General features: G+C 42.7%; 2 protein-coding genes across 4 annotated transcripts in view; one reads left to right on the plus strand and one right to left on the minus strand.

The window, feature by feature from the left end:
* OFD1 (OFD1 centriole and centriolar satellite protein) overlaps positions 1 to 13,961 on the minus strand; it is a 71,919-nt gene that overhangs the window by 35,881 nt on the left and 22,077 nt on the right. The gene's annotated exons all lie outside the window — the stretch shown is intronic.
* On the plus strand, positions 42 to 11,675 carry TRAPPC2 (trafficking protein particle complex subunit 2). 3 transcript variants are annotated; one of them, XM_081042101.1, is made up of 6 exons: positions 91 to 168; positions 5,183 to 5,221; positions 7,130 to 7,241; positions 9,754 to 9,897; positions 10,200 to 10,286; positions 11,481 to 11,675. In XM_081042101.1, exons 3-6 carry the CDS (start codon positions 7,149 to 7,151, stop codon positions 11,577 to 11,579), a joined length of 423 nt encoding a protein of 140 aa, XP_080898227.1. In that variant the 5' UTR covers positions 91 to 168; positions 5,183 to 5,221; positions 7,130 to 7,148; the 3' UTR covers positions 11,580 to 11,675. The 3 variants fall into 3 exon arrangements, with proteins under 3 accessions (XP_080898226.1, XP_080898227.1, XP_080898228.1); XM_081042102.1 differs by having other exon boundaries at positions 105 to 168; positions 5,202 to 5,221; XM_081042100.1 differs by lacking the exon at positions 5,183 to 5,221 and having other exon boundaries at positions 42 to 168.

Raw genomic sequence — 13,961 nt, forward strand, 5'->3', positions numbered from 1 at the left:
GCTACAGCGCATGTGCTGGGCTGCAACCGGAAACTCCGCCCACGTCCCACCCGAACGCCACGACAGAGTCTCGCGAGGTTGCTCTGGGAGTCCCAACTGAAGCTGTGGAGCGCGGGTCCCTGCCGCGGGAACTGACTGGGTATTTCCGTTGTTGGTGTTTCGGCGCAGGTAGGAAATGGAGCTGGGAGGGGGGAAGTGGGGACGCGCTACGGGGGACGTCCCAGGCCCCGCGTGACCCGCATGTTGGCCTTGTATCTCCATCATGTTCCGGCCTGGGGCAGCCGGGCCGGACCCGGCCATCCCCCGGCTGGCTGAGCACATCACAGCCCACCCAGCCAATCCACACGGCGTTTCAGCCTGCAAGTGTCCACCAGCTCGGGGGGCTTTGCTTCTTTTGCCTTTCACCAGGTTACCCAGCTAACCCAAGGGCTTCTTAACCGCGGCACTATTGCCATTTGGAGCCGGAAAATTCTTCCTTGTGGGGCCTGCCCTGTGCACTGTAGGGTGTTTAACAGGATCCCCGGCCTCTACCCAGTAGATGCCCCAGCACCTCCCCACCAGTTCTGACAACCATGAATGTCTCCAGACATTGCCAGATATCCTCTTGGAGGCAAAATCTCCCCTGGTTGAAAATCAGTGAATTAAACTTTTAGTAACAACCGTTTCTGCATGCTGTGAGGAAGATAAAGGAGAGTCGGGTCTCTAAGATGCATAAATCTAATTAGAAAAGGAACCAGTCTCTCCAGAAGCAATAATGAAAACATTATAGCCAGAGAACTGGATAAGAACTAAGATGCCGGGCGGCCGGTTAGCTCAGCTGGTTAGAGCACGGTGCTCTTAACAACAAGGTTGCCGGTTCGATCCCCACATGGGCCACTGTGAGCTGCGCCCTCCACAACTAGATTGAAACAACTACTTGACTTGGAGCTGATGGGTCCTGGAAAAACACACTAAAAATAAAACAAAAGTTAAAAAAATTTTACAAAAAGATAGGAAATATTTTTTAAAAAGAAGATGCATTGCTCACTGAGTAAAGAGTTTAGAAAAAGGAGAGGTGGTTGAAGATTGAAGCGAGCAGAGACATCTCTGGAAAAAGTGTGACTTCATCTGGACTTTGATGGATAGGATTTGGATGGTGGCAAAACTGCAAATACTTGGTACCCAAGTAGGCAACTGCCCTCTCCCAAGCCCATAGCAGTGGATAATTGATCACAGCGCTCTTTCCTGGTGACCCCACTTGTTCTCAGAATCTCTCAGCACCAGTTCCTGGCAGTCACTACCAGTTAATTAGAGCTGGCCCAGGAGAGGAAACCCATTTGCTATCTGTAGTCAAATCTCTTTTTCATTAGACAGCGTATTATATTTAAAGATAAGATTGTGCTGTACACCATCTCCACCCAAAAAAATCTCCCCCATCCCCCAGTTTAAACATCCTCAGTTCCTCAGTAGCTTTTTTCCAGAGCATTCTTCAGCCTAGAGCCTGCCTTCCTGGCAGCACACTCAGACCAGTTATTGATTATTTTTTTGAAATGAGATTCCCAGAACATTCCCCAGAGTTGATGTATTAGTAAAGACATTGTCTTCTCTTGATGCGGCCTAGAATTGCATTTGCTTTTTTTGACCACTGTATCAGACTGCTGCCTCTTAGTGAACCTGCAATAAATGAAAACTTTTGGGTTCTTGTAGATGAACTGCTGTTAAACTTGGTTTAATCCTATTTTTGTGCAGTTCATTTTTTTCAAGCCCAAGCATAGGACTGTATTTTGCGGTTTTTTAAATTCTGTTTTGTTAATTTCACCTAATTCTAGCAGTGGAGATAATTTTGAATCCTGACTTTTTGCCTTCTAATAAATTAGCTACTCTTAGCATGTTATCTTTGAATGTGATGAGCTGGCTTCATCTCACAGTTACTGATTCAAATGTTGAGCTGTACTAGGTTAAGGTCAACCTCAAAGTTCCCTAGAGACCCTGTGCCATCTGTAAGCTGACATGGATCCTGTTGTTAACATTCAAATCAGCTATGAGTTGTGTCCCTTATTCAACACATAATGAGTGCTTCCTGGGCTCTAGCACTGTTGTAGCTCTGAGGATACCACAGACTGTTAGCCATCATCCAGGCTACAGGTCTCTAGTTCTTTTTACATAGATACCGAATTATTTCTTAAAATAACTTACTGTCGCCTGTATTTCCCTTCAAAACACAAGAGGTAAGCTTGGCATGACTTGTTCATGCCAGGAGTATGTGAATGATTAATAACCTACTCTATTTTTGTCTAGAGATTCACATTAAATGAGTTAATGTATAATAAAAGCTCCTAGTATGGTGTCTGATCAAAGACAGCCATTGAATATTAATATTTCTGTCAGTGTTTTAATCTCTTTGGAAGTACCCAATTATAGGCTTAAGGAGATAAGCCTTTTTGTTTCTGAAGGAAAGCTACTGAAGGAACTGAGGATGTTTAAAGGGGCGGGGGATCTTTTTTGGGGGATGGTGTACAGCACAATCTTATCTTTAAATATAATATGCTGTCTAATGGAAAAGAGGTTTCACTACGGATGGCAAATGGGTTTCCTCTCCTGAGCCAGTTCTAATCAACTGGTAGTGCCTGCCAGGAATAGGAATAACACTTACGTGGCTCTTTTCCGTTTCTGCGACTTCTCACATGTCACGGATCACTGGATACACAATCATATTTGTTAATCCAAGAAAGGCAGTTTGCTGAAACCGGGAGACCTGTACTTATTGAAATGTCTAGATTTTTAAAACTATACCTATGTTGAGGTTCACAGCCTGCCTAACCCGCTCCTTCTACACGTGCTGTTTGAGAATCATTCTCTTGGAGAAAATTGAAGTTGAGCAGATCTGCATCCTCTGTTAAGTGCGCACCAGGTGCTTGAAGCAGTTGACTTTTCTCCCTTGCTTTTTCCTGACTGTAGCCTAAAAAGGCTATTTTCCTTAACATATTGCACACATTTCAGCTCATTTTGGGCATTTGCCTTTCTGATGCTAGCCTCACTGGTGTCCCAGGTACCATTTTTATGTTCATTACTCATTACTGCCCTACTTACATTATTATGTACACGTACTCTTGGGGTTCAAAGTGGTCCAGAGCTCCCTGTGTCACTACGTTGGTTTTTTTAGTTGTCTCTCTCAAAAGCAGCTCAAGTCACCCTAGCCACCCGAGACAGCTGCTGTTTTCACCACAGGTGAGAGTCCTGGCTCCCCTCCATTCAGCCAAGAAGCCCTGTCCCTTGTAATGGAGGATTTCTTTATAAGTACCTTAGAGACTTCAGCAGCTTTTCACAAAGGTACACGCGAACAGACATTATCAGCGAGGCCACTGAGACCCCGAGGCCTAGGCACTAAAGAGTCAAAGCCATGTTGGGCTAATTCATCCCACCACGCCTGTCCTTCCTGCATTCCCTTTTCTGTATTCCAGCGACATCCCACACTGTCCAAACTACAGCCCCCACCTCGCAGTTCCTTTCTGCAAACACTGAGCTCTTTTTAGGCACTGGGCTCTGTGTTAGGGATACAAGTTGGAAAAACCCCACTGCCCCTGTTCTTTTCCAAACTTTAGTGGCTATATTGCTCTAAGTAGCTTCACTTTGACACACTGTTGCCCGCCCCCCAACTTTTTCCACAGTGCTTTGAAACCCATGTCCCACAGTAAATGAACTCCTTTTGCCCCCACTCTCTTGACAGAACACACCTTCTACCTTTTTGCTGACACTTCTTGAATATTTTCTCATACTTGCAGGGTTTTTTTTTCTCAGCTTTGATATGTATGTTAGTTTCATAGGGCTGCTGTAACAAATTACCACAAATTTAGTGGCTTAAAACAACAGAAATGCATTACCTTACAGTTCTGTAGGATAGAAGTTGTAGAACGGTCTCACTGGGCTGAAATCCAGGTGTCAAGAGGACTGTGTTCCCTTCTGGGGGTTCTCAGGAAGAATTTGTTTCTTTGTCCTTTCCAGCTTCTAGAGGCCACCCATATTCTGTGACTCGTGGTCCCTTTCTCCATCTTTAAAGCCAGCAATGCTGCGTCTCGTGACCATCCTTCATAGTCACATTTCCCCGACTTCCTCTCGGGCCTCCCTCTTCCACTTTTTAAAGCCCCTGTAATGCATGGGGCTCACCTGGATTATCCAGGATCATCTCCCTATCTTAAGGTCAGCTGATAAGCAACCTTAGTTCCATTTGTAGCTTGAATTCCCCTTTGCCTTGTAAATTAGCATTCACCTGTATCGATTAGGATGTGGACATCTTGGTGGGGGGGCAGGGGGCCTCTTGTGGCTACCACCCGTGTTCGAAAGTGACATGTTCATTTTCATCCCTCTTCCTTCCCTTTCTTATTTCCTTTCTCCGTGAATACATCACATCTTGATAGTCTGCTTGATCACCTCATCCAGATGCTGGAAACATCCTCAATTCCCCAGTTAATCCATTGCCAAGTTCTGTGTCGCTACCTCCTCCACACCTCCAGACCTAGTCTTCCCTGGAGATGCTTGCAGGACCCCTGTTTCAGGGGATGGGGAAATTGAGCAGACACACACACAACTCACACAAACACAGCAGTTGCTTTATTGTAGTATTTGTGCTACATATTGGAGTTCTAAGTAATACTTCGTGGTGGAGGGAAGGTGGAAGAAGTCACAGAACTTTAAAAATAATTGATCTAGAGTTGCACTGTCCAGTCCAGTAGCCACTAACTACAAATGGCTATTTACGTTTTAATTAATTAAAATTAAATAAAATGTAGAATTCAGTTCTGCAGACACATTAGCCACCTTTCAAATGCTTGTAAGCCACTAGTAGCTACCACCTTGGACAGCACAGGTATAGAACATTTTCATTCTCACAGAAAATTCAATATATGGGACAGCACAGAGCTCTCGAGTATCTCCCCTTTGCCCACTACCTAGGCACAGTAAGCCCTCAAATGTTAAATGATCGTAGACACTCCCTTCCTGAGACGATGGGGTTATATGGTTTCCTTCCCTTGCACGTTACCTTGCAGTTTTTCCTTGTCAGAATCGAGTAGTTCCTTCCCTCCCTCAGCTGTTTGTGAAATCAAATTATCGACAGCTCAAGTTCTGCCCAGCTGGGTAGTTTGTGATATAATTTATGCGGTATTTCCTTCAGTTCCCTTTCTGTTTATCCTCACGCTGTACTTAGCGCTGTGCTTCTCTCCTAGTCGTGGGATTTCCATACAGGGTGAGTGTTGTGTGGGGGGGTATAATCTTCCTTATGCATATTTTGTCTTCTGCTGCTGCTTAAACGTCTGTGTGTGGGTTGGGCAGGGGCGGGGAAGTATCTGTCTTTTTTCTGCTGCTTCTTAAATGTTTGTGCTGAGGAAAGTAAGCCCTTCCCTTGGCAAACTCCAGCTATGAAACCTATTCCAGCACAAATGCATGATATCATTGTTGACTTTGTTAAAATTTCAACTTTCCATCCCTCTTCCCCTCCCTTCCTCTTAAAAATTATTGCCAGTTCTCCTAATTTTGCAAAGCTTTTGGGTCATTCCTACTTGTCTTTGTTATCTAGTTGTACTATTTGGGCCTTTTTCTCATCTTTCCCCTAAAACAGGGACCAGCTTTTTCTGTAAAGAGCCAGAGGGTCTCTGTCAAAACTGTTCGTCTCTGCCACTGTAGGGCAAAGAGCAGCCTTAGAAGATAGTGAAAGGATGGTTGAGGCCAGATTTGGCTTGCAGGCCGTGGTGTGCCCACCTCTGCCCCAAATCACATTTTAAATCCTACTTCATCGTGCCAAGAGTCTCCTGTCTGCCTTTTCTTCTGGATACGGCCTTCCGATGCCAGAGTTAAAAGTGCCAGCTGTGCCCTGATTTCCTTTACAACATGTTATATTCATTGGGAAATACATTTCAGATTTCTTTGGATTTCGTTGCGTGTTGTGTGTGAGTCAGCAGAAGTCCCAGTGAGGCTTGATGCGCCCTGGGCTCTGGCACACCTCAGCTGTCCACTCCCCAACACTGTACACTCCTGGTTATCCGGAGTCTCACCCCACGTGGAGGCCTTACTACTCACCACGTCTCCGTGTGCATGTGCTCTTCCATGTTGTTCTAGGTAACATTTACTGAACATCTCTTATGAACAATCCACTGCTGGGTGCTTTACATGCATTAGCTTGTGTAGCCCTCAAGCCCACCCTAAGGCAGCTACAATTGTTGCCTCAGTTGTTCTCTCTATTTCACTGGGAAGGGAATACATTGGGAGTGGGAGATTAAGAACTCTTGGGTGGTCACATTGCTAGTAGGCGGCAGAGCTGGGCTTCAACCTAGCTTTGATTGCAAACACCCTGTGATAAAAATATACATAAATCCATCCATCCGTCTGGATTTTGAGTGTGCTGAAAACCACAGAATCACTGATTCCCCCCACCCCCCATTTTCTCTTAGTTTTATTTCTTGAGCAAACCTCTTAACCCTAGTTCTGAGTACTCTTAATGCATCGGAATTTCTTCCTTTTTGGATTATGATTTCTTCCATCTTTTCTAGAGTACAAAACCTTTCCTCCTTTCTCATAAATGGTGTTTGAAGAGGTATATCATAGGTCTTCTATTTGCAGAGACTTAATTTGTAGCATACATACGTCAGGTAGGAAGACAAATACAGCAGTCTGTAGATAAGTGCTATAGTATCTCCCCTTTGTGCTAATAACATGAAGTAGAGTTGTTTTAGCTTCCTCAGAACCTTGCCTCCTGAAAATTTGTAAGGCAAGCCAATTATTTCTTAATCAGCACCCTTCATTAATCTTCCAGGTGTTAGTACTAATGCTAGCCTGTCCAGTCCAACTATAGCCCCGCTTGCCCTAAATGCTCCAAACTTTCGGATCATGAGAATGTTGGTTTTTATGATTTCATATAAGAGTCTTCCAATTTCCTTATGAAAATACAGTACTGGATTCTACAGGACATATCACAGGTATATAATTTGTATAGTCCAAAAGCCATATATCTATGGTAGTATACTGGAAAAGCAGGCCAAGCTTAGTGGCCTTCTCTGCAACTTCAGGGTTAAGTAAAAAATTGAAATCTAGACTGCCTGTTAACGATTTTTGGTTTTCAGTGTTAAATACTAAAAAATATGTATTTTCATTTAATTAGGAGCTATATATTGAAGACAATGTCTGGAAGCTTCTATTTTGTAATTGTTGGCCACCACGATAATCCAGTTTTTGAAATGGAGTTTTTGCCAGCTGGAAAAGCAGAATCCAAAGTGCGTATGGAACCTTAAAAAATTCCGTGAGAATTGTTACGCTGTTGTAATGATAATGGTGTAGTATGATTTTAGAAGTAGAAGAGATTGGGACAGATGAGGTAACTGGAATCCACAATTAAATGAGGCTTGCTCTGCAGTCCCATGGAGATAGAAGCCAGCCAGGGAACGTCCTCTGAATTGGTCGTTCATCCTTTAATTCAGCACACATTTAGCACACACTAGCAGGATGTACCCTGGTCTTCAGTTCCCTGTGCCACCCACTATGAAACGGGACTCCTTAAGCACATAGAAACTTGGTCCACCTATAGTGGGTCTGGAAGAACAGTCATCACTGCCTTGAAATGCCATGAAAACCCGTTCAGCTCCCAGTGAATCACATTTTTCATCAGAACATCCATAGTAGATCCCTTTATACCAGGGAGGGTTAAAGGAGACCTTTACTTACCTGTCCTCCCGCTGCCCCTGAGACTGCGACAGCTTCAGTGGCCTTCTGCATTACCTACTGGCTGGGTGGTGCCCACATGCTCTCCTCCCCCATGACGCACCCAACTTCCTTGTTGTCAAGAATGGTTCCAGAAAAGCAAGCTTGGTTCGGGAACATGTCGGCATTCAGAGTAAACAGAGCCATCGAGTCTTGAGAATAGCTGGGTCCCTTCCATCTTTCTGTACTAGTCCTGTTCCTAATTACTGACGTTAGGCTGGGTTTCTCCCAACCTCCAAAATAAACTTTAATGTCTGTTAAGACAGGAATTGATTTTTGAAATTAATCGTATGATGCTTTTAAAATGTCCATATCTTACCACTAAAATCAGAAATTGAAGGGATATCCTACAGGTGTCATTGCTCATAATTTTTCCCACACTCCTATGAGCTGCTTAAAACGTGGGTTTGAGGTATCTGTGTAGCAGTAGTCAGGTTGTGTTACACAGCTCCTTAAATACAGCTTGTGTGCACTCCAGTGGCCTGGCGATAGGAAAAGCAGTGCAGAGAAAAATACTGTCTCGTGAGTTGGTCTTAGTTCTTTCTCCTGCTACCACTCACCTGAAAGCATTTCTATAGTTTTCTCCTAATCTCTCAAGATTGATCATCAGTGTAAAATAATAGAAAATGCTGCTGTGAGCCAGATACAAAATACATCCATTTCTCTAAGGATTAAATTAGCTGCGTCATGGCAATGGGACTGAAATGAACATGCTTTAGCTGTGCAAGGGTTTCTGGGGCCGCTGGCTGCCTCTCTCGGCCTCCTCAGCAAGGAGGCTGGGTTAGTTTCCTAGGCTGCCATCTCAGCCTACCACCAACTGGGTGGCTTAGAACAACAGAAATGTGTTCTCTCCCAGGTCTGGAGGCCAGAAGGCCGAGATGAAGGTGTCGGCAGGGCCATGCCCCCTCTGACGGGCTAGGGCAGGATGTGTTCCAGGCCTCTCCCAGCCTCCGGGAGTTCCTTGGCTCATAGCAGCAGAATTGATCTTCACATGGCGTTCTCCCTGCGTGTCTGTCCAAATTTCCCCTTTTTATAAGCACATCAGTCATGTTGGATTGGGGCCCACTCTACTCCAGCCTGACCTCATGCTAACTAATTCCATCTGCAGCGACCCTCTTTCCAAATAAAGTCACATTCTAAGGTCCTGGGGGTTGGGACTTTAACGTAGACATTTGGTGGGGGACACAATTCAACCCATACCAGAGGTGTTCTTTGAAAAATGCATGTTGAAAAGTAAAATTCCACAGGAGTAAGGCTGCATTCAGGTTGTGAGTTCCCTCTGCATTGTAGGACTTTCCCACCTTCTCCAGTTAAGTCATTTCAGCCCATGCAAAGGACTGTCTCCTGCTATCACACAGATGACCACTCACAGCTGGGATTGAGCATGGCCTCCTGCCGCTCCCTTCCAGGCCTCCCTGCCATGTAAGCTCCTTACACCTGACAGAGGCCCATGCCAAGCCTTTAGGAGTGCCACCTCATCTGTCTCCACTGTTCACCAGCTGTCACTGCGCACGACCACCTACCCCCACCCTGGCTTGTGCCAACAGCACCTCTGTGGCTCTGCCCCAGCTTACCTAAACTGCCCTCCTTTATCCATAACCACTTAGGTCTTTTTCCCGCCCCCCGTCTTCCTATGAAAAAGATACAAGCATCTGGGAAGGAGGATCTACTTTTGTGTTTAAATGTATTCTTTTTTCACATGCTTAAATAGTTACAGAAATTGGAAACTTCCCTCTTGCAAAATTAAAATAATCTAGTTTCTTGAACACATTCACTATTACAATTATAAATAACTTAATTATCATTGTCTGTTTCTATTGGTTGAGTTTTAGATACCAAATTTAAAAATAGAATATGTGGAAACACTGAAGATCTTTTATAAGTGTGATGACAGTAATAAATGAAGTAAAAGCAGAAAGTGCTTTCTCCCCACAAGAAAAACTATGTATAGAATTTACAGAATGAAACGTTGGCTTTCTTGACGCTCTATGGAACTGTTAACCTGGTGCTGCTCTCACTGTCACGTAGGACGATCATCGTCATCTGAACCAGTTCATAGCTCACGCTGCCCTTGACCTCGTAGATGAGAATATGTGGCTGTCAAACAACATGTACTTGAAAACGGTGGACAAGTTCAATGAGTGGTTTGTTTCAGCGTTTGTTACTGCAGGTCATATCCTTACCTTTTGAATAAAGATCTCTAACTAAAGGTTGGGGTAACAAACTAGAACATGGCACATGGATGCCAGGCTTTGCCATTCACAGGACTTTTATTTTTTTTATTTTGTACTTGTTTTCTAACTTAAAAAGATTATGTTCTCTTTAAGATAAAACTAACCTAACTTTGAACCCAGTTTATGTATTCAACTTTTCCATCGCAAAATACACTGCATGTGACTAATTTGAAGAATATTGTATCAACTGATTGTTTTTCAGTTTTCATTTCTAAGAAAGATTATGCCTTAATTATCTTACATATGAGATTTATTATGCTTCATGACATAAGGCAAGAAGATGGAATAAAGAACTTCTTTACTGATGTCTATGATTTATACATAAAGGTATGGTATGTTCTAAAACTTCTTAAATCTGATTATCAAAAGGGATTCAAACTTTGATAGGGAATGGGTCTATTGAAGTAACTCCCTTATACTACAGTTTTCATCTCAGACTTGCTCTCCTCCAGTCAGAACTCTCTGCAGCTCCCTCATCAGGCAAGCCTTCACCCCCAGGTTATCATGTTATTTAGGAAAACAACTCATGATGGTTATTTTTAAATCGATTTCATTCTCCCCCTTTTGGTACATATAGTTGATTTTATTAGGGAACCCTAAAGAGAAGAGGCAGTCTACATAAGAGAAATTGCTTCATGATTTTAATCTAAAATGTTTCCATCTACTTTACAAATAAGTTCTAGTGCAATGAATATAGATCATAAACCAGCAGGAAATTATTCATATGTTATCAAACAGTCACTCGAATGCCACCCACATTTCTTGATACTTAATTATAAAAAGTAAAATAGGATGTCAGTGGTTAAACTGCAATGCTAACAACGGTATGTTCTCAATGATTTAAATGTTCTGTATTTGGACAAGATTTTTTTGCATATCAGCACAGCTAACAATATTCCTAGTCAGAATTAGCAAATAATATTTTGCCCTCTTATAAAGATGGACAAAGTGATTAAAGTGTAAAAGGTGGTAACTGTTTTCCTTATTAGTGATTCCATTTATTGTTAAGAATTTAACATGTTATGATCCACTCATGTTATCTGAGAAACTGATCACTTAGCCTTGTGTTAAAGGGGAGTATTAAAAAACCTGATTGTTAAAAAATTACAAGAGTAACTTTTAATATCAGTGTGGTGTAACTTTTTCCTAATTCTGAGTATATGGCAGATTTTTAGATTGTTTTATGTAGCCAAAGGGCCGTACAGATTAATCCATGTATTTATAATGAATATAAGTAGGTTAGCATTTCACACACAGGGTGAATCGTGGAAGTTAATTTCGCTGACATAGGCGACCACCATCAGTTATCAGTTTTGCCACACGTACTTCTCCAAAGTAAAACACCAAGACAAAAATTTCCTTAAGGGGAAGTTAACTAACAATGGAACATTTTCGTTGAAAATTTAAAAGCCTTGTTGGGAATGTCTGATTTAATCTAAAACTGAAATAATTTCCTTTTAGCAATCTGATTTGTCTGTCTTTTCACTTTGACAAACTCACTAATACCTTTTTTTCCCCTAGTTTGCAATGAATCCATTTTATGAACCCAATTCTCCTATTCGGTCAAGCGCATTTGACAGAAAAGTTCAGTTTCTTGGGAAGAAACACCTTTTAAGCTGAATGCAGAAAAATTCCGAAATAAACAATGTCACTACAATGGGGTATACTCAGGAATGTGTACATTGTAAGTTACTTGATTAAATAGACTGGAAAAGTTTTACTTGTACTCTCAATTTATCTAAAACTAATGAAATTCCTTGTATATTTAAAAATAGTACATTCGGTTCTTAGAATTATCAACAGATCAACATTTGCTTATGAACAGTGTTATTTATAAAGGGCTGTATTAGTAGTTTTGAAATACCTTTATTTTTTAAGTTGAGAATAAGCTTTTGACTTTCCTCATTCAGATTGCTTGATCTTGATGTAACAATCCAGAACCAAATGTCATTGTCAAGATTTGGTAGACAGATTTAAAACTAAAAGCGTCTGCAGTGAGGAATGAAGTTGCTGGCACATACATGGGCTTAGCTATACATCTAGAAATGTAATAAAAATGAACAGGCAGTATACATAGCACTACCCAAGAAGCCGAAGCAAACAGCTTCTGCAGTGCCAAATGCCACATGCATGTCCCTGTGAGAGACTGGGAACAGTGATCCTGCTGTCATTCTAGAATCCTGGATCCGTGTTTATAAAATGGGGGCTTGGGACCAAAGTGACAGGTTATGTCCTTATATTTCATTTCCCTCATTGTATTAAAGATGGAGTGAACCTGCTGATATCTGTACTAGTAAAGCATTGTAAGGCAATGGTAGCATTATAGACAAAGCAAAGCCTGCATTACGTTGACATTTGCACTCTTGGCCTTTCAGGCTGTGCACCAGAGAGGGCGGGGTGGTCTCTTGTACTGTAACAAGTGTGGGATCCTACTGTGAACGAGTAAATGTCAATTGAAAACCACGGAATATAACCAGATGCTTTCTACGCTAATTATAAGCACTTGAATTTTCTTCTTTTCTGAATAACTTGAGCGAGCAATTCTAAGTTTGGTCTTGTATCTTTGTGAAGTTGCTACCATAATTTTTTACCCCATCTATTTATTTGATTTCTTAAATAAAGATGTTTGTCCAAGATTGTGTAAGTTTAATATCAAATGTTTAAAGTGCTGCTCACCCTGCCACCATAACCGTTTTAGTTCTATTTCCCCTATTGAACGTCCGCAAACAAATATACTCCTATATCTTACCCCATTTTACAGAACTCACATCACCTCACACTAGGTGCCAGAGCTCTGGGAGCACTCAAAGATACTCAGCTAGACATCTAGGAGTAATTTCAGCCGTGCTCATTGGAGAGACCCAAATACGTATTCATTTATAGTTTGCTCTGCGCTCCGACGTAGAATGCAGAGGGCTGTGAAGCAGGCCAGCAGGAGCAGCGGCGGGGTGTTTGAGCAGCAGTTCTAGGGTAGAGACCAGTCCCACCTGGTTGAGCTGCACAACAGCGATCCTTTTCTAGGCTTGAGAAGGTGAGATGGGAACAAGAGCCCTGTGTGAGTATACTACTGTAGTTAAATGCCAGATTTCATGTATGACCGACTGCATCTTTGAAGGATGCTCAAAGGCAAGTCCAACAAGGAGCGTAGGAGCCAGTGGGCTGCATAGGGAAAGCATGCTGGGCTGGAAGGTGTGCAGAAAAGCCACACTGGCATGTGGAGGGGACAGCTGACATGACGGGACGAGGACTGGTTAAGGAGGCTGAAGAGCTAGCAAAGCATAGATCTGGTAGGTAGCTCCCTGGGCGTCAGGCTGCCCTGAGCACTAAATTTGTAATCAGCACTCCTAGAGTGATCCAAATAAAATGCACAAATCTGGTTTTGTCCTCTTGCATGCTTCATCGTTGCCCACACTTTCCGTGTATGTAGAGACCATGCATCTCTGCTGTGCCCATACTACACCCGTGTTCTTTCTCTGCCGTCACATCAACTCTTCCTGGTTGATGGTCCAGTGGTGACTTCTCAGAATCCAGACTATACAGGTCCATTTTCTACTTAACACTTCACTGCCCCACAAGCCACTGGTATGGTGAGAACTGGCATCAATGCCACGTTACAGTGAGAGCTTATACAAGTTTTTATAGAGATGTAAAACAAAATTTTCTTTTAAGACAAGGAATATCTAGAATGTTTTAACATCAACTAGGGAATTTTTAAAGGATGAAGGTGACAAAAACTAATCCATTGATGGAGTTCTACCTTTCCCTCTTCCACACAGCAGTAATTGCTAGATCGGCTGTCAAATGTGCATTTGTCCATTTTCCAAGGTCAGCAGTTTGCCCTCAACACTGAACCGTCTCAAGGCTTTTTACATTCACAGCATGGAAGCACACAGAAGGCCCAACGCCGGTTGGGGTTGGCAAGCAACTGCTGTAATACAGGCCCCTCTCCTCCCAAACTGGGGAGCACCAGACAGTTCTCTCCCGCTAGCTTCCTTGGGGCTC

Source organism: Rhinolophus hipposideros (assembly GCF_964194185.1).
Source record: "Rhinolophus hipposideros genome assembly, chromosome: X".
NCBI classification, from domain to species: Eukaryota; Metazoa; Chordata; class Mammalia; order Chiroptera; family Rhinolophidae; genus Rhinolophus; species Rhinolophus hipposideros.

Coding starts and splice junctions, on each gene's coding strand:
- TRAPPC2 (XM_081042100.1), top strand. CDS start 7,149: ATGTCTGGAAGCTTCTATTTTGTAATTGTTGGCCACCACGATAATCCA. Junction 9,898..10,199: donor CAGCGTTTGTTACTGCAGGT/CATATCCTTACC, acceptor TTAATTATCTTA/CATATGAGATTTATTATGCT. Junction 10,287..11,480: donor TCTATGATTTATACATAAAG/GTATGGTATGTT, acceptor TTTTTCCCCTAG/TTTGCAATGAATCCATTTTA.